The following is a 26,916-nucleotide window of genomic DNA, read 5'->3' as shown; positions in this document are numbered from 1 at the left end:
TGTGTTAATGAATGCTACCAAATACTGTAGCATAGTAAACTGATAAACTGTAATGAATACTTTAAAGTTAATATAAACTGTGGTGCATTGTGATGGTGTAACGTTAGAATAGAAAACTGAAGCCTATTTAATCATTTGTTTATTACTACAGTTGTGTCGTACCACAGCAACAATATAAATACTAGTTTAATTCACCTAATTATCTATAGTATGCTTCCAAACACCATAGCATTTATTTTTTCATGTAACATAATAGCTTAAACAGTATCTAGCGCCTCGATGAAAGGCAAATATATTTAAGTTCAGTAGAAAATTCGTCCCTGTTCATGATATAAGGATCATGCACAACATATGTGCTTATTTTCCATTTATATCTACTTTGAAATATGGTTTAAATCGCAAAAATACGGACTTTATATCTTTCCTTTATATCTCCCATTCAGTTTTTTTACTTCCGGCCCACCATCTGAATTTCGCACACCACCAGAACCACATGACTGAAAGCAACCTATAATTTTTTTTTCTGGAGAATCTTTTTTTTTACAGCTAGAATAAAAGCAGATAAAATTTATTTATGTTTTTTTTTTTTTTTTTTTTTTTTTACTTTTTTTCCAATGTCAATATTATTAGCCACATTAAAACATGTTTTTTTTTCCATTGTCTACAGAACAAACCATCGTTGTACAATGATTTGCCTAATTGTACTAATTTCCCTAATTAACCTAGTTAAGCTGAACACTAAAAAAAAATCTAGTAAAATATTATGTACTGTCATCATGGACAAAAAAACTAAAGAAATTAGTTATTAGAAATGAGTTATTAAAACTATTATGTTTAGAAATGTGTTGAAAAAATCTCCTTTCCATTAAAGAGAAATTGGAGAAAAAATATACAGGGGAGCTGATAATTCAGGAGGGCAAATAATTCTGATTTCAACTGTATATGTAGCTATATAGTGAAAATGAGCTTAAAAACCCCAATGAGGGGCTCAGTTGGTTAGTATAACATGACTGTAAAAGGTCATAAACAATCACACAGCAACCCAGTAACACGTTATTTCACAGACTGCAAAAAATGTCTAGAAATAAAGATTTACTGAGCAGAGTGTGATTGTATACTTGTCACTTTTTAGCAGTCATGCTCTCTGCTCTCTCTTTACCTGAAACTGGCAAGCAGGACTCATTCTGCACACACCAGCCGAATTCCCCAGAAACCCGTGGCAGAGAGTTTGGCACTCCACTGAACACCAGACACGATTGGCAGTCTGACAGGAAACGAGCCAGACCCAGACATCCGGTGCTGCCACACTGTGTACAAATACACATAAATCAAATGAAGAAGTGAGAGACACAAGCGTAAAAACACTGTTAGCTTCCACTTTATTTTAATGTGTACTTGTTTTAGTGTAACTATTCATTTAACTACAGTGTAATGTCAATTAATTACATGTACTTTCTATACGGTTAAGAGTAGAATATGGGCATTTTCATGAGCATTTTGTCAGTAAAATTGGTTCTAGTAAACCTCCAGTACATGCTCTCAGACAGAGCAGCATTTATTACACAGAGTCATTGTCAGGGTTTCTTCTACAGGCTTCATCAAGTCAAATGTAAGACTTTAAGACCATAATAAATTAAATATTCAGACTTACACAAGTCTAAATGCTACAGATGTTTTTAATGGCCAAGTTAAAACCTCAAAAACATTAAAAGCAAATGTTGTTGTAAGGAAGATAATTAAACAGTATTAATAAGTAAATAGAGTTCAGTGCTTCCCACACATAGACTTTACCTGGGCAAGCCGCGCAGCTATAAATACTATTATTTTCATTCTTTCATACTTTTTTGTATCCTTTCAAGAAAGCCAAACATTTGCCATCGATTAACCAGTGGAACATCTTCTCTCGCTCTGCATGTTTCCTACTGCTGGTTCTGTGTGCGCAAACCGTCAACACTCTCACAATCTCATGTGCTCTGCAGACTCACAGAGACGCGCCTTTTGTGCCAATATGCATCCGACCGTAGTTTCTGAATATCCGAGATTCGGGTTTTACTTTCGCTTTCTAAAGTTACCGTTTTTTGTATGCGTTTTTGCGCACCCACAAAAGAAACATTAAATGATTAATCATTTAATAAACGACTCAGATACATTTTATTATATACTTGGAGTGAACAAAATATACTGGCTGCAAAATATTTGTAAATGGCTAATCAACTAATTTGCCTTATTTAAATAATCTACACTTTTTATTCTAGTAATTATTATAATTTTGAGCAATAATAACTTTAACCCATTGAAAAGAAAATGTGAATAAGTGTCATAATAAATAAAAATATAGTTTAAAAAAATTTTGTTTGTCACATATAGTTGACCATTTATGTGCTGTGGGTAAAAGATCTGTTTTAATCCGTCTACCACCGCAAGTATATTTCAAACCTGTGGGAAGCACTGGAGATAATTTACAAACAAAATATTAAAACTATTATTGAAATATATTGTTAGTGATTGGATGGGTGTTGGCCCAGTTGGGTATAGCTTTACATAAACAGCAAAATTAAGACCCGTTTAAAATGATTTAAGACCTACAACACAATATTTCAATGGATGTAAGGCCTACAATATGATTTCTGAACTGATTTTTGACATTTTAAGACTTTTTAAGACCCCGCAGATACCCTGATAGTTCACAGACAATCTACGCAAAATCATGCAAATCGGACAATAATGACAGAGATAATGACAGCTGTTTACATGGCAGCTTGTCAATGAAACATGGCTTTGTGTGGTAAATGCTGCATGACCAAGTTAATTGGTTAAGACATTACCGGGTCATTGGGCTGGTATTCCCGACAACGACCTTCGCACCAACTACACTCTGGATTCTTCAGGCACAAGCTTTCACTTGGAGCTTCAGCACATACACTGTCCTGTTAGGCAAACATACACACATTTACACTCCTTGACGCATACACTAGAGATCACATGCTCAAGGCCATTAAGATTTTATGCTTAAATTAGGGTTTTTATTATTTCAATTTAAGTTAAATTGACAGAAAATATAACAAAATAATGATATTTATAGCTCTTTTGAACTGCATTGTAAGAAAACTGTCACAATCAAGCTTTAAATCCTACTCTATATAATATAATTTTATATTAAATTATAAATCTAATTTAATATATACAGTATAACGTGTCAGTTATGTGAATAAAAAGACAGCTAGAGATAAATCTCAATATGTCTTCGCATTATCTATATTTTTGGATGACAAAGAGGGACATAAATGCGTGATTTCTGAACAATGGTGACAATTTTACTCACATTATTGCAACACTTTAACAAATTAAGTCCGTTTTTCAGAACTACAGGTCTGAAATTTGAATAATATTTAACAATAAATATTTAATTTTTACTAGATTATTGATCAAAGAAATGTTGGCGGTCATAAGAAACTTCTTTCATAATACAAAATTTCATAATATTTATGTGTACAGAAGAACAATTATTGAAAATAAATAAATAAATAAATAAATAAATAAGTAATTACCCTGTCTCCTGGGTCACTGCTTACAAACAATGGTACTTTATATGCCACAAGGTCGCCACGGGCAATTCCACTGTAGCCGCCAGCAACTAGCAGCACACGGCCCTCCATGACTGCAGCAACATGGGAGTATCGGCCCCTCACTGAAACACCTCCTAGAGGAGCACAACAGTAAGAATGTTAGCAACTTTACACTTTAACATAATATTACAGTTATGTCTCAAGATTATACTTGTGAAACATAGACTATAACATTGGCGCCATTATATATATATATAACTTCTAGATATAAAAATGTGATGCTTGGCCACACAATTTTCATTTTTCATTGTTCAAATGTTTAGCAGTTTAATCGTCACCTAAAGTATTTTAATCAAACAGGTTCATACAAAACTGCCTTATAATGATGTTACATGTCATTTTAAAAAGTGTAGCACGATCCTAAGGCTGCATTTACACTGCAGATCTTAATGGTCAAATCTGCTTTTGTGACTGTCTCAGATTTTTTTGATGGCCAGCCATCATCATCTTTTAAAAGTCAATCATATCTAATTGTGTGCATTTACACTGCACATGGCAAGGGCAAAATGACCAAGTAAAAACAGCAGGCACTGACTGACAGCTGATAATAAAACAGCGCTCTTTTCACCATTCCTGTATTTAATGTGTTCGCAGGTTTTTTTTTTTATTATTCTTTTTGACAGGTTGTTTTACTATAGTTTATGACAGAAAAGTTGTCATTTGGCTGACCTCACAGATGTGGAGAAAGCCATCATGGAGGGTTGAAAAACAAATGACATGTAAGGCTTTCTTTCAGGACACTGATGTAATTTTGGGTGTTTCATTTTTATTTGTCGACTTTAACTGCAGTTTGGCGCTTTCACTTTCATTCAAGAACATTTCATGCATGCCCCCAGTGACAAACGAGATATTGTTTAGAGTATGAACTGCTGGAAGAGAGTTGTTTTATTTGAATTTGATACCGCATGCCGGATAGGGAAAAAACCCTCCGTATTTCGCGATGCAGGTGTCTGTGGTCCTTCACTGACTCGGTAGGTTCAGAGAATAGTGTCAAACAGCCATGTGTGTATAAACTATTCTGGAGGAAATCCTACATGACGGTAATAATTTGATTAATGGCCTGTTTCCACTGAGTGTTAGATTATGGTACAGTTCAGTACGCTTTTATGGCAGTTTCCACTGTCAAAAGGTAACAAAAAGTCTCTTTGCAAAGCAACCTAAAACTTGAACAAACTGCCATGTTTAACTATTATCATCACATTTTGAACTTGGAAAGACAGAATTACTTTCTAATAGAGGCTACATGTGCTGGTGAAGATTAAAGATACAGATGAGAGGTTTGCACTGACTGGGCTATATGTTGCATGTTGTTTTTGAACCCAAATAAGGACTAAATATATGTTGTGTGTAGTTTTTCTGTAATTGTTAACATATCGGAGACTGTAAGGGTATGTCTGTGTTCATATACGTTGCATTTGACATTAGTTGTAATTTATGATTGCAGATGTTACAGATGTAGGCTATTTTTATCATTGATCTGCAGTTATAATCAAATCCTGTTCATGGAAAGGTTAGTAATGAACATTTATACATAAGTAATTTAGCTTTACTTTGACATTTCCTCGTGCGAGAATGACATTGACTGAAACTTTCTGTCGTACATCACCACGCCTGCAATTGGTACCCTTTTGACAGTGGAATGCAAGCCTGATAAAGGTAACCTGTACCGTACCGTACTGTACCACTCAGTGGAAATGGGCTAAAAGGTGCTTAAATGCCTGTACTGCACGTCAATAATGCGACTACAATTGGCATACTCCACATGTCTTAATTCGATTTCCGTTTAGTTCGATTATGACTTTAATCAGATTAAATGAATACGAAAAAAAAATGTGCTGTTTACATGGTAGACTCTTAATCAGACTATTGTCTTAATCATATTAAAACCGAATTATTGGTGTCCATGTACTCACTATGAAGCCCACTGGGGACTGTGAACCAAGTACAATAAAGCAAGTACAATAAAAAAAATATGTAGTACAACTATGGAGCTACAAAAATCCTTTAGCAAAATCTGAAATATTCTAGAAGGCTGAGGAAAAAAAAATTGTTTCACAAAATAAAATCCCAAAAAATCCTGACAGGCACGAGAAAGGATGCCAAATTGACATGAACTCTCCATGGTTAAGTTACAAAAAAAAACTGAAAAACACTTTTTTTCCGAAGGCTGTTTTACTTCTTATGAATGCATTCATTTAAAAGCTGCAAGCAAGGGAATTTACACAAATAATAACCTCGCCTGAGAAGGTTACATCAAGCCCCCAGTCAGACTGAAGCATCTTGTGAAAGTCCTCAAAGGCTCTCCTGTTTTTTCTTGCACCAAATCCTCAGGAAGCCTTTGTTCATCAATTACACAAATCATCATATTTCACCTCCTCTCTAAACAAGATGTCCAATAGACTCTTTCTCTCTGCCTATTAAACATACACTTACGCTGACCGAGGCTATCTCCAACAGACACCCACTGATGGCATCCGAGATGATAGAAAAAGATCTCCTCGTCGTAGCACTTCTCTTCAGTGTAGTGGATATGCACATTCCCTCCTGAGAGTGGGAAAACATAACCTCGGTTAATTAATAATGCAATAAAACTCTTCACATTTCACTCACACTCACTGAGTTTGCGTGTAGCTATACTAACCGTACACCACCATGTAGTTGCCGATGACGGTGGCAGAGTGGAATGCTCTCTCCCTAGGGCCATTGGCAGGAAAACGTGAGCGGAAGGAAGTCCAAAACCGCTTCTCAACATGGAAAGCATCCGTCAAGTTCACACGCACACTGAACCTGGTTGAGACATGAGGTGATGATAACAATAATAAGAATGTACACAAAAGACAAGTCATTACAATGAACAGTCTCATTTCATGCTTATTTGTGCAATTTTGTCATTTTTAAGGAGTTGACATAGACTTTCTTAAATAAAACAGAAATGTCTAATAAGGTAGTGCTTCCTTATAACTAAAAAAGTATTTCAATTAATTATAAAAATATTATTTTTAATATTAATAATAACAACAATACAAACTCGAAAAAAACATATGAACTTGATTTTCTAAATACGATAATAAAATAACAAAATAATATATAGTTAAACAATATGAAAAAAAAATCTATCTTCAATGATGCAATTCCATTTGGTCATCAATAAATATACAGTTCCTGAAACTTCAGCCACAAAATGAATAAAACTTAATTTAATCTTAACACCTTTCAGAAATGTGTGCATATTTTTTATTAGACAGAGCTATCATGTCAACTCAAATGTATTAGTGAAGAAGTCCTACATATTATATACAGTGCTCAGAATTTACTGTTTGAGTACACCCCTCACAAATTCATCTTTTAAATTCTATATACTATATAGAATTTCTATATACAAATTCTGTATTCTTTGTATTCTATATACAAAAGCTTTACAATATTATATTTGTGCATATGCATTAGACTAGTCAGTACTGAAGCCAAATCTAGAGCATTTATAGAGCAAAATAACAGTCCAAAAACTAGTACACCCAAATTTATATGTTATAGAAAAATAAAAACATACACATTTAAAAAAAAAAAAAGAAAAAAAAAGAAAAAAAAAATTGTTGTAATTTTTTGCAATATTTTGCTTGAATTTAATTGTATTATCTTTCAATTTCTAAATATGTTTGGTGACTAAAATATTATTTGAATAAATATATCTGTTTAATACATCTGTTTTGTTTAAATGCACCAAATACATTGCCTATATTCACTGAGAAATGGATAAAAATATACATTTTCAAAATGGGGTGTTTTTATGAAAAAATAATAATAAAATAAAAATTCTTAATATTTTTTGCCTTGTTTTTGGTTCAAATATTTACATTTCAAGGCAAAAACAAGATTATTTTCCCCACTAACAGATAATTCATCTTGTTTTTGAATAAATATATCTGTTTAATAAATCTGTTATGTTTAAATGCACCAAATACATTGCCTATATTCACTGAGAAAATGGATTAAAATATTAATTTTCAAAATGGAGTGTTTTAATGCAAAAAAAATAATAAAAAAAATTCTTACTTAAAATTTTTGGCTTGTTTTTGGTCCAAATATTTACATTTCAAGGTGAAAACAAGATTATTTTCCCCACTAACAGATAATTCAGCTTGTTTTAAGGAAAATCTCTTAATTTTGACATTTCTTCTGACGGTGAAAACAAAACAGTATTTTGACTTGCTCTGAGAGTTTTTTTGCTATTTGCACTGAAAACGAGACAAAGTATGAAAAAAATGTCTGTACCTGAATAATGTTAGACTCTCCAGAATTCAAACTTGCCAATTCAAATCTTAATTACCGTAATATCTGATTTTTACAATATTGTGCAGCCCTAACAGATGAAGTCAGAATTATCAGCCCCCCTTTAATATATATCAATATACATTTCCCAAATGATGTTTAACATAGCAAGGAAATTTTTACAGTATGTCTGATAATATTTTTTTTCTTCTGGAGAAAGTCTTATTTGTTTTATTTTGGCTAGAATAAAAGTTTAAATTATTTAAAACCATTTTAAGCCGTGTTTTTTTCCATAGTCTACAGAACAAACCATCGTTATACAATAACTTGCCTAATTACCCTAACTTGCCTAGTTAACCTAATTAACCTAGTTAAGCTTATAAATGTCTCTTTAAGCTGTATAGAAGTGTCTTGAAAAATATCTAGTCAAATATTATTTATTGTCATCATGGCAAAGATAAAAGAAATCAGTTATTAGAGATGAGTTATTAAAACTATTATGTTTAGAAATTATGTTAGAAATCTTCTCTCCGTTAAACAGAAATTGTGGAAAAAAAATAAACAGGGGGGCTAATAATTCTTGGTTTAACTGTATATGGCAAAAATATTAATAATTATCCAGCAAGAATACTTTATTTAGTTCCTATACTTGGAATAAAGTCAGCTGATACGTTGTGTGTTATACCTAGCAGTGGTAGGTCTGTGTCCTCCATACACCAGCAGAGTTTTGGAAGGGGAATGGTAGATCATGCTGTGTCCTGCAGTAGCAGGTGGTTTTCCGCCTGTAGGCTGAACTGCCTCCCACACTCCATTCCTCAAACGGAAACGGTACAGTGATGAAGAAAACATGTCCTCCTCTGTCCTCCCTGGAACCACAGGTCAATCAATTATTCTTAGGACAAGACGCTGCAGGTGAAAAGGGTCAAAAAAGGACACAAAATACTACTCCAGTTGATAGACTAAATTAAACAATTACAAGCAGTTTTTGCATTAAAAGTTTTTAAAAATGATATATTTAAATATTTAAATGAGGCATAAAATGAAATATGCACTAGATTTGCATATATTCCAAGCACAACATTTTTTTTACAAATCAGCTAAAGTCAGGTTTAAAATTCTTGTGTCAAATTAGAGTGTATGATTTTTACAATGTGGATTTTGGGAATCTCTTTTTATCCTTCCATGATTCATAAGGCACTTATAACAGTAAGATAGCATAAAATACAATTTCACAACATATTGTAGAATGAAAGGTTGTATATAATTAGGCAAATTATGTACAATCATTCAGCATACAGATATGAATAAAACTGTAGTTTAGCCTACATAAGTGCTGCTGAAGTGGAGATTCATGTTTTTAAATCGACCTTTAAAAATGTGTACTGTAATCGAAATCTACAGCCACAAATAGATCTGTGACAATAGAAATGAGGCAATAGAAACAATAACTTGACTATTTTGTATGTTTTCTTTACATTACATTGAAAATAGACACTCTATTAAAAGACAAAAGATGCATGAAAAAAAATTGCCTGCAAAGTCTTGCCTTAAAGGGGTGGTCTAATTCTAATTAGTTAGAATCTCATGTTCAGCAGAAATTTTGGGCACTTCCCCTAGTGCACATGTGCGTGACCAGTATTAGTGCATGCCCACCACCCCAATAGGTACACAGGATTTGGCTGAGAATGGGTCTTGATCTGATCTTGCTCAGCCAGTTAATTGAACTCTTTTACACATAAGCTTCAGCTGGCCTCCGTCCTTGAGTTATTTTGAACGCATCATGTTTATTTTCCCATAGTAATGAGTTTGGTTTATTACATGACAAGCCGCATGCCCATGCACTACAATAAAGATTTCAGCTTCTAGATTTACTACGCGTCAATTCATTAACTTCTCCTAAACTACATGAAAGTGGCTGTTTAACTGGGAGAAAAATAGAGTCAACATTCTAGTTATGATGTGTATCAGTTGTGAATAACACACATTGTCAGAGTATGAGTAAAATGATAATCACTGGCATCCTCCATAGACATCAGCTTGCATTTTACAAAACACAATTACTTTAGGTTTGCTTGTAAATCTGCGTATAAAACCATTCCCTGCAACTTAAACAGACATTATTTCATTGAAAACACGGATAAGTTTTGATCTTTGAAAACAACAAGCACATCTTCCTCTGCCTTGGCACCAGTCATCGGAGAGGAGCAGATTTGAATTTAGCAGCTGATTGATGATGTGCTTTTCAATTAAGATTAATATTTAAGATTAAGAATACAATTTACTTACCCCCAAAAACATAGAGATAGTGGTCTACTATTGCTGCTGCATGGTTGGCCAGTCTGGGTGCCCCTGGAGCATCTGATTGGCCCAACTGCTGCCATTCATTCTGCTGTGCGCGGTATATCCAGACATCACTAGCCAATGAATGATTAGCAAGCTCACCGCCATATATAACCATGCTGCCTTGCCATTCAACTGCTGTGTGGGAATGTCGAGGAGCCTGAGAGAAAGATAATATAATTTATGGGATCATTAAAATTCAATTAAATGATCACAAACAAAAGACAAATTTATTTTCAAGAGATGAAGGATCTTACTGGACTATTCGAGAATGTCATCTGTTCCCAACTGTTGGTTGAAAAATTGTAAACAACAAGGTCCTCCAGTGCTCTATTCAGATCAAACCCTAAAATAAAAAAAGTGTTAATAATTTCCACAACTGTAATTCAAAGAATGCTTTGATGCTCAAAAAAAAGCTCATTTTTACTAAATGCTGTAAATTATTATTATTATATTATAATATAGCAGATAACATGATATTTCCACATGAAAATATGCAAAGCTGTCTATTGTTGGAAGAGTCCTCAAGAAGGTTAATGTCCATATACACTTACCGGCCACTTTATTAGGTACACCTGTCCGACTGCTTGTTAACGCAAATTTCTAATCAGCAACTTAATGCATTTAGGCATGTAGACATGGTCAAGGTGATCTGCTGCAGTTCAAACGGAGCATCAGAATGGGGAAGAAAGGTGACTTTAAAGATGGCATGGTTGTTGGTGGCAGACGGGCTGGTCTGAGTATTTAAGAAACTGCTGATCTTCTGCGATTTTCACGCACAACCATCTCTAGGGTTTACAGAGAATGGTCCAACTAAGTTCAGTGGGCACAAATGTTTTGTTGATGCCAGAGGTCAGAGGAGAATGGCCAGAGTGGTTCCAGCTAATGGAAAGGCAACAGTAACTCAAATAAATCACTCGTTACAACTGAGGTATGCAGAAGAGCATCTTTGAAGGCACAACACGTCCAACCTTGAGGCGGATGGGCTACAGCAGCAAAAGACCACACCGGGTGCCACTCCTCACCAAAATTGGACAATAGAAGATTGAAAAAACGTTGCCTGGTCTGATGAGTCTCAATTTCTGCTGTGATATTCGGATGGTAGGGTCAGAATTTGGCGTCAACAACATGAAAGCATGGATCCATCCTGCCTTGTATCAACAGTTCAGGTTGATGATGGTGATGGTGTAATAGTGTGAGGGATATTTTCTTGGCACACTTTGGGCTCATTAGTACCAATTGAGCATCATGTCAACGACACAGCCTACCTGAGTATCCTTGCTGACCATGAAGTAAGGTGTACTTAATAAAGTGGCCGGTGAGTGTATTTCATAATAATAAAATAATGACTTTATTACACTCCTATTAACCATATAGTTTCACCAGGCCATTCCATTTTTTTCTGTTCTGAGATTATTGCTTTAGTCATCTGAATGAAATGATAACTGTACCAAAAATCTGTATATAGTTAGAATAACATCTATAATGTCTTTATAAAAACTAAATACTTTCCAAATTATATTCCAGCTATCTACTTTACTGGAATAATAATATAAAAATAAATGACCATTTAAATTTGAGAACAATATTTTTATGTTATTGCTCCATGTTCCTGATAGATGACAGAAGCTTAATATTTATTTTACACCATATAATGTGGTTTTCATACAATGAAATGCAATGAAATAGCTGCCATTAAATTATAGTACGATGAAATAGCTGCCAGAATGTATTATTCTCTTGGAAAAAGTTATTTGGAAAGTTATTGTGTGCAAATCAGATATGAATAATCGATTTTATTATTAATTTTTTTAAACTTTTTAATATCTTATGTAAAATACAGAATGTTTTAAGTTTTTCATTTAAAATTATACGAAACTAAGTAGATTTATAAAAAATAAAATTTTGGAAAAAAAAAAGGTATTTTGTTGCCTTTTATTTTAAGTACTGCCTTACAAGAAAGTATTTTTATTACACATAGTTATAAATAGATTATAATACAAAAAAAGATACAAACACTTATAAATCAATTTAAAAAATATAGAGAAATTATTAAATATCAATCAGAAACAAAAAACACCGGCTGAAAAACTACTCCATCTTACCTCCGAACATGTACATGGCTCCAGTGGAAGCGAGGTAAACCCCAGCAGAGGAGGTGCGAGGCGCTGCTTTAGCATCACCTGAGCTCACCTCCCACCATTGTCCTGCCCCACTGTTGTCACGAAGACCCAGCTGACAGTCCTGTCCCAAAAAGCCAGAGCTGCAGATACACTTCAGACCCCTCTGTGATGGAGACACCGAAATGATGTTAAAACAATGAAATACAATTTATACTAAATTTAAAGCTGCACTTTGTATTGTTTTTTGGGGTTGAACAAGTACATAACTAGCAAGTGCTCAAAACTATGTCTTTACCTCAGCCCAATTCACATTGGTAAGTGGTACTAGTAGGTTCTTGTGGTAAATATGTGTGGGCTGCTATTCATCTATGCATCATTACACCACATATGTATACACAAAGAAGAAGTGCAGGTGGTGGACCATTCATATCCTTTTATCAGAGAAACTAAAATAAATGGCAGATCATAATCCAGAAAGTTCAAAAGAACAATCAAGACAACCAACGTAATTTGGACTGCAGAGTGGTTACAGAAAAATGTCCTTTTATCAAATTTAAATGTTATGACAATAGTAGATTGAAAGTAATGCAGGTGTCATTAAGACTAACAATTTTTCTAACAATGTAACTTGTTTAGCAACAATCTTTTTCGCATGGTTTGATGTCATATAATAGGCAATGAGATTTATTCACCATTGGTTTTGTAGTGCAATTTATTATAACACTTTTCAGTAAGAAAAAAAGGTTGAGAAATGTTAAGATAAAGTTTTTTGGGGTCAAAATATAAGTATGTGGAATCTGTGACTCCAAAGTTCAGTTCCCACATCGGTGCAGTGATTGACAGGCACACATATACTGCAAAACCTGCAAAAACTCTGAGGAGCCACCAGATACTCTGCTGGAGTAAAAAAAAATAGTACAATACTCTGTTGGCACTGTTGCCTCACAGCAAAAAGGTCGCTGGTTTGAGTCCCGGCTGGGTCAGTTGGTGTTTCTGTCAGGAGTTTGCATGTTCTCCCCATGCTTGCGTGGGTTTCCTCCAGGTGCTCCGGTTTCCCCCACAGTCCAAGTACATGCGCTTTAGGTGAATTGGGTAAGCTAAATTGGCCGTAGTGTATGTGTGTGAACGCGAGTGTGTATGGGTGCTTTCGAGTACAGGGTTGCGGCTGGAAGGGCCTCCGCTGCGTAAAACATATGCTGGATAAGTTGGCGGTTCATTCCTCTGTGGCGACGCCTGATAAATAAAGAGACTAAGCCGAAGTAAAATGAATGAATGAAAAAAAAACATCTCACGAGTAAACTAGAGCAAGTGATGCTGTGTTCCAAATTTGGTATGTACCTAACATTACACTAAACTGCTCAGCTAATGTTAACATTTGTAATATTTGTACTATTTCCAAATTATAAACCGCCTCATGTGGATTTTAAAACTGTGAATCTGTCTCATCTGCTACTGTCCTCTGGAGGTCACCATTTGATCCACGTACATTGAGGCAGCCTTCATGACTGAAATAAAATACACTGTTTTCCACCAAGGCAACCAAGGTGCCAGTCAAAATATAATTGGTTTAAAGTCACAGTGAGCAGGTTACACAGTTTGTAGGTTTCTTAAATATCCGCAAACATTTTATGGTATTTTTACATTTTCATGATTTTTTAAAATAAGTTTTTATGATATTGTTACGTTTTAAAAGAGTCAAAAAAGTACATAGCCTATTTAGGGTGCTCTAGTTCACCAAAAAACAATTCTGTCTTCATTTACTCACCTTCTGCTTATTCCAAACACAAGATGATATTTTGAAAAATAATAATAACTGGTAGTTTTTGATGTCCATAGTAAAAAAAATCCTATTGTGGAAGTCAGTGGCTATTGGTTACCAGCATTTATAAAAATATCTTCTTTTGTGTTCAACGGATAAACAAAACTCATAAGAGACTGAAACCACCTGCGAATGAGTAAATACTGAGTTTACTTTCATTTTTGGGTGAACTAGCCTTTTAAGCATAATGAAAAAGTTTTCTTTTGTTTACCTTATCACAGATACCATGACCACGTTGTGTGCAGGCCTGAGAGCAGAGAGGGGTATTGCAGTCCACTCCTCCCCACCCCTGCTGGCACTGACAGTGGGCAGTAGCCACATCACAACGGCCATGACCACTGCAGTCCCCAGGGCAAACTGAGAATGTGTAGGTGGCATTGAAACCCAGCAGGTTGTAGTTGGCATCACTGAAGAGGTGGAGCAGCATCTTGTAGATAACACACGCAGAGAATAGTGGGAAAAAATGGAACGTCTAATCCAAGCTGAATATAATAAACTGAATGGAAGTGCATTTTGAAAATGCACACAAACTCTAAAAGAATTGCACAGAGGATGAATTAGACTTACCTTTCCAGACTTGGCCTCGATTGGCTGTGGTAGTGTTTTTCCACTTAAACTTGCCAGTAGAGGGCTCTGGTAGGAATCTCCATCGTAGACAAACAAATAGTCATAGGTGCACTCTGTGTCGATAAACATGAAGTTAAGCACAATGCGATGGTTCCTGCTAGGAGCTGAAAAAGAATAGAAAAGTTCCGATTAAAAACTAAAAAAAAGACAATATAAATAGTGTTTTACTCGCTTTCAAGAGACATTTGTAATAAATATAATATTTGAACGGCTTTTTTTAAACAAATATTTGATATTTAAACATAAACTTCGAGCAAAATCAAAGTACAAATTAGTGTGATGCCATTTCAAACTAAAGCTCATTCGGATTTTATTTCAGCCTGCCAAAAGCTTTCTAAAGGTTCACTCCAACTGGTAAATACCTTACAGTTTTCATTGATTCTTGCTAATTACATTATGATTTGAAATGTCTTCAACTTGGAAATTTGCGAGCTTATTTTGTTCTTTTAGTGTGACGATGTATATGGTTCCATCCAAAGATACAAATTCTATTTGAGAGCAGCCGCTCAAGACGGTAATAATTTCAAACAACTTTGATAACGAACTTTGGACTTCAAAGGGATTTAAGAATGACCAAAACAGCATTTCAGATGTTTTAAAATGTGGTCAATCCGCTTGTATGTCCATTAATGCCATCCCGTTGACCCATTTTTGTTACATGATCTGTTAAAAATAATTATATTAGTTTTATGATGTGTATGCTGGAATTTATTGGATTGATAATCATAGATTATGTGCATTTTGATGGCATAAAATTACAGTACAGTTTTGTGTCAAAATACCATAAAAAGTTTGCTTTGTATGAATATGATTTGTCCCCCACGAGTAAACTACTGGAAGGTGAGAAGTTGGACTTGCTCACAGAATGGAGACCTACAATAAAAATAACATTAAAATGTATACATGAATTTCCTACAAATTAAACGACAATAGAAAAAACAATGATGGCATAAAAAGTACAGGTACAGTTTTGTGTCAAAAAGTCTTCCATAAATAGCTTGGTTGGTATGAATATGATTTGTCCCCACAAATAAAACTAAAAAGTTTAGTCTTTAACTCACTTTCAAGAGACATTTGTGTTAAATCTAAGATTTGAAAGGCTTTTTTAAAACAAATATTTAATATTTAAACATATACTTCAAGTGAAATCAAAGCACAAACTAGTGTGATGCCATTTCTTCAAACTAAAGCTCATTTGGAGTTTATTTCAGCCTGCCAAAACATACTTTCTAGAAAGGTTCACTCCAACTGGTAAATACCTTACAGTTTTCATTCATTCTTGCTAATTACATAATTGATGCAGCTCGAAATGTCTGCTTAATTTCATTTTTCCATCTTAGATAATGTGCATTTTGATGGCATAAAATGTACAGTACAGTTTTGTGTCAAAATACCTTCCATAAAAAAGCTTGGTTTATATGAATATGATTTGTTCCCCACGAGTAAAACTACAGATTTTTCATTATAAAATGAAAGATTTAAATATAATAATTTCACATCTGTAAAAAAAAATATCACCTTACTTTTGTGACGTGCATGCTGGAATTTATTTGGGAAACGTTTTTTAATCGAAGATTATGTGCATTTCCTTATCAAATAAAAAGTTCATCCAAATCAGTTGTGTGCATAAGTGTATGTGCATTTTCAAAATGTATTCACATCTTGCCGTTCTTCGCCATTTATACGCATGTCCAAAATGTGGATAGATACATAGCTAATTATCTAAACACCTGAGATTTCTCTGCATGAAAGACTCGTGAATGGGAAATAAACCTGCTGCTGCTTCTCCAATAAGATTATTAAATATGACAGAAATGTGGATGATTGACAGGGCTCATAACTAAGCAACACAACGATTTGTTAACAAGAAAGTAGTGTGTCCCAAAGCTTGCATGCTCTTCTGTTACACACTCAAAAGTATATATTTTTCCTTCACAAAAAAGTACATACTTTTAGGGCAAAGTATAAGTATGCCAATTGGGACGCAGCACTTGATTTGTTGGTTAAACTGTGTTTGATTAGGTTTGAAACAAAACTATGCAGAGCTGCGGCTCTTTAGGAATCGAGTTTGAGACCTATGATCAAAGGTAAAAAGAGCTTTACAAATAAATGCGAAATTATACTTCACTTGATTAGGGTGCCAAATTTCAAAGCTTTTACAAACATTTACATAGCAATGATCAGATGCTTTATTATCTACCATTTTCTCACTGCTCTAATCTAAACAGAATTTAAATGCCAAGTTTGGGTGGAATTGGTATGTTTGGAAATAGTATACTGCTGCTCAGGCATTTAGAGCGTCTTTTAGCTAAAAAACAAAGAGAGAAAAAGAACTTTACTGTGAGTAATGACCATATTTTTTTACCATAGTAACTTAATTTTGTCTCTTTCATTGATTTTTAGCCATTAAAAACAGCTTGCTATACTACTTAATGTTACAAACTGGTATTTTATTAGTTGAATTTTAATGCATTGCTATAAACACACTGGTTTGTTCAGCAAGTAGTTTGAGCATTTACAGCCGTTTGTTATTCATATTTATTTACCCATAGGCAAATGAATCAAAATGCCTAAATCAATTACAGAAAATAAGCTTATTTCCACATTGCAAAATAAGGTGAATGTCAGGGCCTTAAAGGGTTAATTAGCATGCTCAATTCAGCTCTTATATTATCGAAACAGCAAATAATGAAATACCAAATTAATCGACTGACGACAGCAAGAAAGCTGCAATAATTTGAAAGTAGTGACAGATTTTTTCTTTTCTGAGTTTAGTTACACAAATCTGAGAAATTAGTTATTGAAGAAAAACTAATGGACGCAGATCTGTGTCAATTGCAGAAGTCTGGCATACATGACCAGAAAGAAGCCCGTCCTTTCAACAGGAAATCAAGCTACATATATTACATCCATATTTAATGCAACAGAATCAGATGCAACAGATCCCCCTGGGGGAATCGCAAAACAATGGGGGGTGGGGGGTCGCTTAGTGACTTCCAAAAATTTTACTCATTTTAATAAACTAGTTACATTAAAAAAAAACATGCAAATAAAAAGCCATCAGCCTTTTGATTATTTTGCGACCCCTCGGTTGATAACTTTATATTAAAGACACAGCACATTGATTTTATGGCACCAGGTTAAACTTTCAGACACCTTTACAGCACTCACGTACATCAAAAATAAATACAGGCCACAACTGAACATGAAGGATGGTCTTCGAGTGGCGATATTAAATGATGAATAAACATGGGCCTTTTGGTATGCGTGCGCCATTGGGTGCAAGGTTTATATATTTAAAACCACCTCAGAGGTTATTAGGGGTCGCAAGTCACTGGTTGTTATGAAGCGGACAGGAGACAGAGGTAAGGAAACGTTAGGGTGTTTATTAAATGACAACAAGGAGCACATGAAGGATAGCCAGGAGGATCAGGAATGATGTTGGGGTCTTTTCCTCCGTGGCTGGGTAACAGGAATACACGAGGATGGACAGCACACACCAGATACAGCTGACAGAGGATGACACAGACTTGGAAGGACTGGAAGACAGGACGGTTCGGGAGGACCAGGAAGACTAGGAGGAATACAAAGAGAACAGGTAAGTAAATCGTTTGTTTTAGCTGAGGATGACTACGCTGAGTGGTCGCTCAGTTGTCCGCTTTCGTCGAGACGAGCCCGGACAATGAGCGACTGGAGTGCTGTGCTTTTATCTGGTGCTCGTGAATGTGATGCAGCTGTGTGCTCATTAGAAGTCAGGTGATGGTGATCTTCGTGAGTGGGGGTCGTGAGAGCCTGACCAATCCATGACAGTACCCCCCTCCCCAGGGCCCGCTCCTGAGGGCCGACACCTCCGACGCCGTGGTGGTCTCCCTCTGCCTCTAGGCGCTGGGAACTCAGGGTGGCTCTCATGAAACTCCACCATGAGACTAGGATCGAGAATATCAGCTCTGGGAACCCATGTCCTTTCTTCGGGGCCGTACCCTTCCCAGTCCACCAGGTACTCCAACTGGCCACCACGACGTCGGGAACGCAAGATCTCCTTCACTGCGTAGACGGCTCCTTCTTCTAGGAGCAGTGGAGGAGGGGGTTCCTCTTCGTGGTCAGGCTCTGTGGAGGGAAGAACAGGATCGTGATAGGGTTTCAGGAGTGATACGTGGAATGTAGGGTGAATACGGTAGTGAGAGGGTAATTGTAGTTTGTAGGTGACGGGGTTAACCTGTTCCACGATGGTGAAGGGACCAACAAATCGGGGACTTAACTTGCGAGAGGGCAGTCGCATGCGTATGTCCCGGGTGGATAGCCACACCTTTTGTCCGGGTGTGTATCTGGGTTCTTCAGACCTTCTCCTATCGGCGGTTACCTTGCTTCGACGGACTGCCCTCTGCAGATGTTGATGAGCCTCGTCCCAGACTCTCTCGCTCTCCCGGAACCAGTGATCCACTGCGGGGACATCAGATGGTTCGCCATCCCAGGGAAAGAGCGGTGGTTGGAAGCCCAGGACGCACTGGAATGGCGTGAGTCCGGTGGAGGGTTGCCGCAGTGAATTTTGGGCATATTCTGCCCAGCCCAAATACTGGCTCCAGGAGTTCTGGTGACCACTGCAGAAGGTCCTCAGGAACCGTCCCACCTCCTGAATCTTCCTCTCTGTCTGCCCGTTGGTTTGGGGATGATATCCAGAAGAGAGGCTGACGGCCACACCTAGGAGCTTGAAGAAGGCTTTCCATAGACGTGAGATGAACTGTGGACCTCTGTCCGACACAATATCTTCTGGAATACCAAATGACCTGAAGACTTGATTAAAGATATTGTCGGCAGTTTCAAAGGCTGTGGGAAGACCTTTCAGAGGGATTAGTTTGACAAACTTTGAGAATCTATCTACTATGACTAGAATACAGGTATTACCTTCTGACGAAGGGAGGTCAGTGATAAAGTCCACTCCTAGGTGTGACCAGGGACGGTTCGGAATCGGCAAGGGATGGAGCTTTCCAGCGGGTAGATGACGTGGGCTCTTGGATTGGGCACAGTCCTTACAGCCCTGAACATATTGCCTCACATCCCTTGCCATGTTTGGCCACCAGAATCGTTGGGATACTAGCGAGAGAGTATTGTTGATCCCTGGATGTCCAGTGCCTAGCGAGGTATGTAAGGAGTGGATCAGATCTACCCGGTGTTCAGGTGGTATGAACTGCCGATGAGGAGGGCATCCCGGCGGAGCAGGGGCTTCCGGAGTGGCAACGACTGGAGGAGCGTTCCAGGTGATCGGACAAATGGAGATGTGTTCGGGAAGAATCTTCGTTGGGAGTTCTTCATGATCGTGATGCTCGTGTAAACGAGAGAGAGCGTCTGCTCTTAGATTCTTGGGTCCTGGACGATAGGAAATGGAGAAATCAAAACGTGAGAAGAAAAGTGACCATCTGGCTTGACGTGGACATAGTCTCTTGGCCTCTTTGATGTATTGGAGGTTTTTGTGATCTGTGATCACCTGGAACGGATGTTTGGCTCCCTCCAACCAGTGACGCCACTCCTCCAAGGCTAGCTTGATTGCTAGAAGCTCCCTGTCTCCTATGCTGTAATTCTGCTCCGCCGGGCTCAACTTCCGAGAGAAATAGGCACAGGGATGCAGTCGGGGCGGTGTATCATGATGTTGAGATAATACTGCCCCGACGCCGGTGGTGGATGCGTCCACTTCCACCACGAAAGGAAGATTTGGGTCAGGATGAGTCAGGAGTGGGGCCCTTGTGAACTCCTTCTTAAGAAGGCGGAAGGCTGCGGCTGCTTCTTTGGTCCACTCCAGTCCTTTGGGTTTACCCTTGAGGAGATTAGTGAGAGGTGATGTAATCCTGCTGTAGTCCTTGATAAACCGTCTATAAAAGTTAGCAAACCCAAGAAACCTCTGGAGCTCCTTAATGGAAGTGGGTTCTGACCAGGATAGAACAGCCTCAATTTTCTTCCCATCCATACGTATACCGGTTTGGTCAATGATGTATCCCAAGAAATGAATCGACTTCTGGTGGAATGAGCATTTCTCCGCTTTGAGGTAGAGGTGATGTTCTCTCAATGTGTGTAGGACCTCCGCAACGTGTTGGCGATGTTCGGCCTCACTCCGGGAGTAAATGAGGATGTCATCTATGTACACTATTACACAGTGGTGAAGAAACTCCCGGAGGACTTCATGAATGAAGTTTTGGAATACGGAGGGGGCGTTGACCAGACCGTAAGGCATGACCTCATATTCATAGTGGCCAGTAGGGGTCACGAATGCTGTCTTCCATTGGTCCCCCTCACGTATTCTTATCAGATTATACGCGCTGCGGAGGTCCAATTTAGTGAAGACTTTAGCTTCTCGGAGCTGTTCCAAAGCGGCTGGTACCAGAGGAAGGGGATATCGGTATTTTACTGTACCGTTATTTAGGACCCTGTAGTCGATGCATGGACGCAGCCCTCCGTCCTTCTTGGCCACAAAGAAGAAGCTTGAGGCGGCTGGTGATTTTGAGTGACGTATGTACCCCTGACTCAGAGCCTCCCTTATGTAATCTTCCATTGCCTGATTCTCTGGAAGCGAGAGCGGGTAGATCCTACCTCTTGGCAACTGGGCATCTGGAACTAGGTCGATCGCGCAGTCCCATGGCCGATGCGGCGGTAGCTGGGAAGCTCTCTTGGGGCAGAAGACATCATGAAAGGAGCTGTACTCCTTAGGAATGTGGATAGACTGCTTCTCAGGAGGGCTCTCGACCGACGTTGCAAACAAAGAAATGGGGTTCCGACCTTGAAGAGGGAGATTTGGAAAACAGGCAGGTGTACATCCAGATCCCCATTTCCTTATCTCTCCTGTGCCCCAAGAGATGATGGGATCGTGCTTCACCAGCCACGGGCGCCCTAGAATGATGTCCATATTTGCACCCTCCAGAACCAGAAATTGAATCCTCTCTTGATGTAACAACCCCACTTGAAGAAGGATGTCTTCGCATTGTCGATGGATACGGGTCGAAGATCGAGTGCACTGGGTTATCGGTTGTATCTGGTATATATGCGAGGACGCCTCAGTACGGAGGTGGAGTTGACGACAGAGGGATTGGGAGATGAAGTTCCCTGCTGACCCGGAGTCGATGAGGGCTGTGACAAGGAGAGAAATAGAGGCAGTAGTTATTTGTACGGTGGTAGTAAGTGGTTTACATTGTTCAATATTCGTACTGAATACACTCACTGAAGTCCGAATGGGACGAAGGGGACACTCCATACGGGTGTGTCCACTGACACCGCAGTATAGACACAGACCCCGGGTCAGCCTCCTCTGTCGTTCCGCTGATGTCAGTCTTCCAGACTCTATTATCATGGGTTCTGGTTCTGGAGAGGCTGTTGACTCAGGCGATTGGAGGAGTGCAGACGAGGGGGTGATGGTGTCCTGTTGATAGGAACGGAGACGATCGGAACATCGGAGAGAATGTTGGATGAATCTCTCCAGACCCATTGTATCATCTAATGTGGCCAGTTGGATTCGGAGAGTGGGTTCCAAGCCGAGCCGGTACGTGGTCAACAACGATCTCTCATTCCATCCACTTGCAGCTGCTAGAGTGCGAAACCGGAGAGCATATTCCTGTGTAGATAGAGTACCTTGCTTTAGATGATACAGCTGCTCTCCAGCGGCTACTTCCCCATCAGAACGTCCAAACACCTCTTTGAAATACTCCGTGAAGGTAGTGATGGAATTCATGACCGGCCCGGCTTGGTTCCAGATCGTCTCAGCCCATTTAAGTGCAGGTCCAGAGAGTAGAGATACGATGTAGGCGATCTTCGACTTATCTGTGGGATATAGAGAAGGTTGCATTTCGAATATGAGGGAACATTGTAACAGAAAACCATTGCACTCCCCCGCTCCGCCTGAGTAGGGCGCTGGTCGGGCCATGGGACTGGAAGGAAGGGCCGAAGAAGAAACTGTGGAGGCGGAAGTGCTCGGTGCTGGTGGTGCGTTGGAAAGTGGAGCTGGTGGCTGTAGAATCCGCTTCAACTGGTCCACCAGCTCTTGAAGGTGATCGGGGGTGCTCATGTTGTCGTCGTTATGGGTCCGGGCTTCTGTTATGAAGCGGACAGGAGACAGAGGTAAGGAAACGTTAGGGTGTTTATTAAATGACAACAAGGAGCACATGAAGGATAGCCAGGAGGATCAGGAATGATGTTGGGGTCTTTTCCTCCGTGGCTGGGTAACAGGAATACACGAGGATGGACAGCACACACCAGATACAGCTGACAGAGGATGACACAGACTTGGAAGGACTGGAAGACAGGACGGTTCGGGAGGACCAGGAAGACTAGGAGGAATACAAAGAGAACAGGTAAGTAAATCGTTTGTTTTAGCTGAGGATGACTACGCTGAGTGGTCGCTCAGTTGTCCGCTTTCGTCGAGACGAGCCCGGACAATGAGCGACTGGAGTGCTGTGCTTTTATCTGGTGCTCGTGAATGTGATGCAGCTGTGTGCTCATTAGAAGTCAGGTGATGGTGATCTTCGTGAGTGGGGGTCGTGAGAGCCTGACCAATCCATGACACTGGTATTGTTATTTTGGGGGTCGTGAAAAGTTTGGGAACTCCTGCTCTAGACTCATGCCTCTTCGTAATAACAACATTACAATTAAAAAATAAATATGTATGTTTGAATTACTCACAATAAAATCAATATTAACATGCATTTTGAAAATAGGCTGTGTAAATTTTCTTTTTTTGCAGACTCAGAATTACAAACAAAATATTGAAACAATCACTCCTTTCATTCCTACTATATGCAAATAAAGCTTCTTTCATTTTCAACCTTTGTTTTTTTTTTTTTTTTTGTTTTTACACCCACCCATGATAAGCCACTCGCAGTTCCCATTCACAGAGTAGTTTCCTGGCCCATCTGTGACGTATCCCGGGACTGCCCGCAAAACCTGTCTTTGGCCCTTACAGTCTCCTGCCCAGACAGCAGGAACAAGAACCACCAAAACAGGCAGCAGGAGAGTCTGGATGTGACAAGTCATTTTCTCCTCCACCCACAAAGGGCACGAAAGAAAATGATGGAGAAACTACTGGAGGGTGAGAAGTTGGACTTGCTCACAGAATGGAAACCTACAATAAAAACAACATTAAAATGTATACATGAATTTGCTACAAACGAAACGACAATGGAAAAAACCAATGATGGCATAAAAAGTACAGGTACAGTTTTGTGTCAAAAAGCCTTTCATAAATAGCTAGGTTGGTATGAATATGATTTGTCCCCACAAATAAAACTAAAAAGTTTAGTCTTTAACTCACTTTCAACAGACATTTGTAATAAATCTAAGATTTGAAACAAATATTTGATATTTAAACATATACTTCAAGTGAAATCAAAGCACAAACTAGTGTGATGCCATTTCTTCAAACTAAAGCTCATTTGCAGTTTATTTCAGCCTGCCAAAACGTACTTTCTAGAAAGGTTCACGCCAACTGGTAAATACCTTACAGTTTTCATTCATTTTTGCTAATTACATAATTGATGCAGCTCGAAATGTCTGCTTCATTTCATTTTTCCATCGTAGATTATGTGCATTTTGATGGCATAAAAAGTACAGTAATTTTGTGTAAAAATACCTTATATAAAAAAGCTTGGTTTGTATGAATATGATTTGTTCCCCACGAGTAAAACTACAGAGTTTTTATTATAAAATGAAAGATTTAAATATAATAATTTCACATTTCATGCATAGAATCTGATAATGTTTTTATACTAAAATTAAGAATTTACATTACAAGGAAACGTTAGAAGAACATCTTCTCAGCCCATGTAAACAAGGGTATTTTGTATCTGACGGACCAAAACAATCAAGTTTATGTAATAAAAAATAGTTACAAATTAGGTAAATTTACATGAATAAGACGAATTTTAAGATTGTTTTAAATTTATACATTTCACGTTGTTTTATATTTAGTGCGTTTTGTGTTTAGTTTGTGTCTTGACGCTGACATAGAGTAAATATTCACTTTGTTGTCCTGAACAAAGCTACATTTTCATATAATATCCTGTCAAAAGACTAAAAACTGTTGCATTTTCACAGAAATAACGTTACCCGTTTGAAAAATTATGCTACTGACAGAATCGCCCTTATTTGATGTAAAGCACCAATCTTATAAAGAAAAAGTTACCTACATAGGGTCTAAAAGTGATGCTTTTGGGATTTCATTAGCTTCATCCATTTCTGTTTTTAAAGTAGTAATGCGTCCAGCGGTTGAGCTGACACGGGCATCACTGTAACAGCAAAGCTGAGCTAACGGTTTGTTTTATTATCTGCACAGTCTACACATTTACGCAAATGCTATTCATTGTGAAACAATTATTTATAAAGAAATGAACGTCTGTCCATTGGCAGTTAAGCGTTTCTTTACTCGTATGAATGAAAAAGACTGTTAAAGCTGATTTAGCTGAACAGGCTAACCGACTAGCCTGGTCTATCTATTCCGCTAGCTGTCGGAAAAAAGCAAGTGGTCTCCGCTCATTTACTCACCAGTGTCCGAGTCTTGGTCTCCATGTTTTTAAAGCATTCGGGTCTTCGTTACTTACATCCTGTATTAGGTAGAGAAATAAAAGGCGTTGAGCGAAAGCCCAGTCTCGCTGTGGCTTCTTCTGTTGTTGTCGATCTGCTTCTCCAGCCTCCAGAGCCCAGCGGCGGTTTAAAACGCGAGACCACCGCGGATGAGGATGTGCGAGCTGCTGGAATCAAAGGCCTCGAGCTCCGCTCACTGGATGGATTTGTTTACCAATCATATTCAGATGTTATTAAGAACATCAACCAGTCCTTTGTGGTTTAACGCTGAATCCTGCACGACATAACGCCTTGTTTCCATAATATCCAGGACGCGTCTTGAATCGTGCAGGGTATTGATGTGTTCGCGGTGCTTAGTGTTTGTTAACAGAGATGTGTGCGTGCTTCCAGATGGTTGTCAACAACACAAAGCCTGATAGCCGTGAGCATGCTGAATGGGCTCTCTGCTGGTCTTTTGATAGTACTGCATTGCAATTTCACATATCAGTGGTGTTTTGACCGGGACCCCCAGAGTGCTTGTCGAAATATACTGCTCAAAAAACAAAGGGAACACTTAAACAACACAACTTCAAGTGTTCCCTTTACTTTTTTGAGCAGTATGTTTTTGTGTGGCAAAACAGAATGGTAATGAAAGAGATTTTAAATATAAAATTTTGTATGAAATATTTTACCAAGTGCAACATTCATTCATTCATTTTCTTTTCGGCTTAGTCTCTTTATTATTCTGGGTTCGCCACAGCGGAATGAACTGCCAACATTTCAAGAAAATATGTTTTACGCAGCGGATGTCCTTCCAGCAGCAACCCTTTTCTTACATTATATCATATTTATATTTTCTGCAACTGTCCATAAAAACAGTGTATATGTGTCATCCATAAATATAAAAATAAATTAAGTCTGCAAAAATACAAAAATTACTTTAATATGGATATTACAAAGATGTTTGTTTAAAACTGCCCTTGCACAGTTATATAAATCTCTTTTTTGACACCCATTTCTTTAGATGTTGACATATAATATTTTTATATATATATATATATATATATATATATATATATATATATATATATATATATATATATATATATATATATATATATATATATATATATATATATATATATATATGAGTGGCACATCGTTAAAAATCCTTTTAGGACACATATTTCAGTATTGAGTGAAAGTTTATTCTTTTTGTATTGTACCAGTTTGGTATATTTAGCTTTGGCCCACCACCCTCAATTAAGTTTGGTTTTTGGCCCTTCGTAAGAAAAAGTTTGGCACCCCTGCTTTAGATCTAGAGTGAAGAAGTTCTAGAAAAACCTTTTTATTATATGGTGCAAGAAAGTAAATTAAATACTGGATCAGCACCATAATTCACTTGCACTGTCTGCTGTTTTCCATTATACTGTATGATAATGTAATAAAAAATGTTTTTGCTAAATTTTCCTTAGTGTAAATGTAATTTAGTGTGTGTAATTAAGATAGCTAAAATATATGTAATTTGTTTTTAAACAGTTACCAGTTTATTTAAGCAAATATTTTTTTTTTATCAATC

General features: G+C 37.7%; 1 protein-coding gene across 2 annotated transcripts in view; it reads right to left on the bottom strand.

The window, feature by feature from the left end:
• megf8 (multiple EGF-like-domains 8) overlaps positions 1-25,776 on the bottom strand; it is a 64,804-nt gene extending 39,028 nt beyond the window's left edge. Inside the window, exons 1-13 of one of the 2 annotated variants that reach the window (XM_056475918.1) lie at positions 25,320-25,776; positions 23,642-23,901; positions 14,745-14,908; positions 14,389-14,604; positions 12,341-12,521; positions 10,493-10,581; positions 10,182-10,395; positions 8,581-8,761; positions 6,268-6,413; positions 6,060-6,170; positions 3,549-3,700; positions 2,826-2,927; positions 1,160-1,307 (exon numbers count right to left, since the gene is read on the bottom strand). In XM_056475918.1, coding sequence (XP_056331893.1) covers positions 1,160-1,307; positions 2,826-2,927; positions 3,549-3,700; positions 6,060-6,170; positions 6,268-6,413; positions 8,581-8,761; positions 10,182-10,395; positions 10,493-10,581; positions 12,341-12,521; positions 14,389-14,604; positions 14,745-14,908; positions 23,642-23,813 — 1,876 coding nt within the window. In that variant the 5' untranslated portion in view covers positions 23,814-23,901; positions 25,320-25,776. The remainder of the gene's footprint in view (positions 1-1,159; positions 1,308-2,825; positions 2,928-3,548; positions 3,701-6,059; positions 6,171-6,267; positions 6,414-8,580; positions 8,762-10,181; positions 10,396-10,492; positions 10,582-12,340; positions 12,522-14,388; positions 14,605-14,744; positions 14,909-23,641; positions 23,902-25,319) is intronic. The other variant, XM_056475917.1, reaches the window with a different exon arrangement.
• Between the last annotated feature and the right edge of the window lie 1,140 nt (positions 25,777-26,916).

This window comes from Danio aesculapii, chromosome 16, assembly GCF_903798145.1.
Source record: "Danio aesculapii chromosome 16, fDanAes4.1, whole genome shotgun sequence".
NCBI lineage: Eukaryota > Metazoa > Chordata > Actinopteri > Cypriniformes > Danionidae > Danio > Danio aesculapii.
This window is presented reverse-complemented; position numbering and strand designations above follow the sequence as displayed.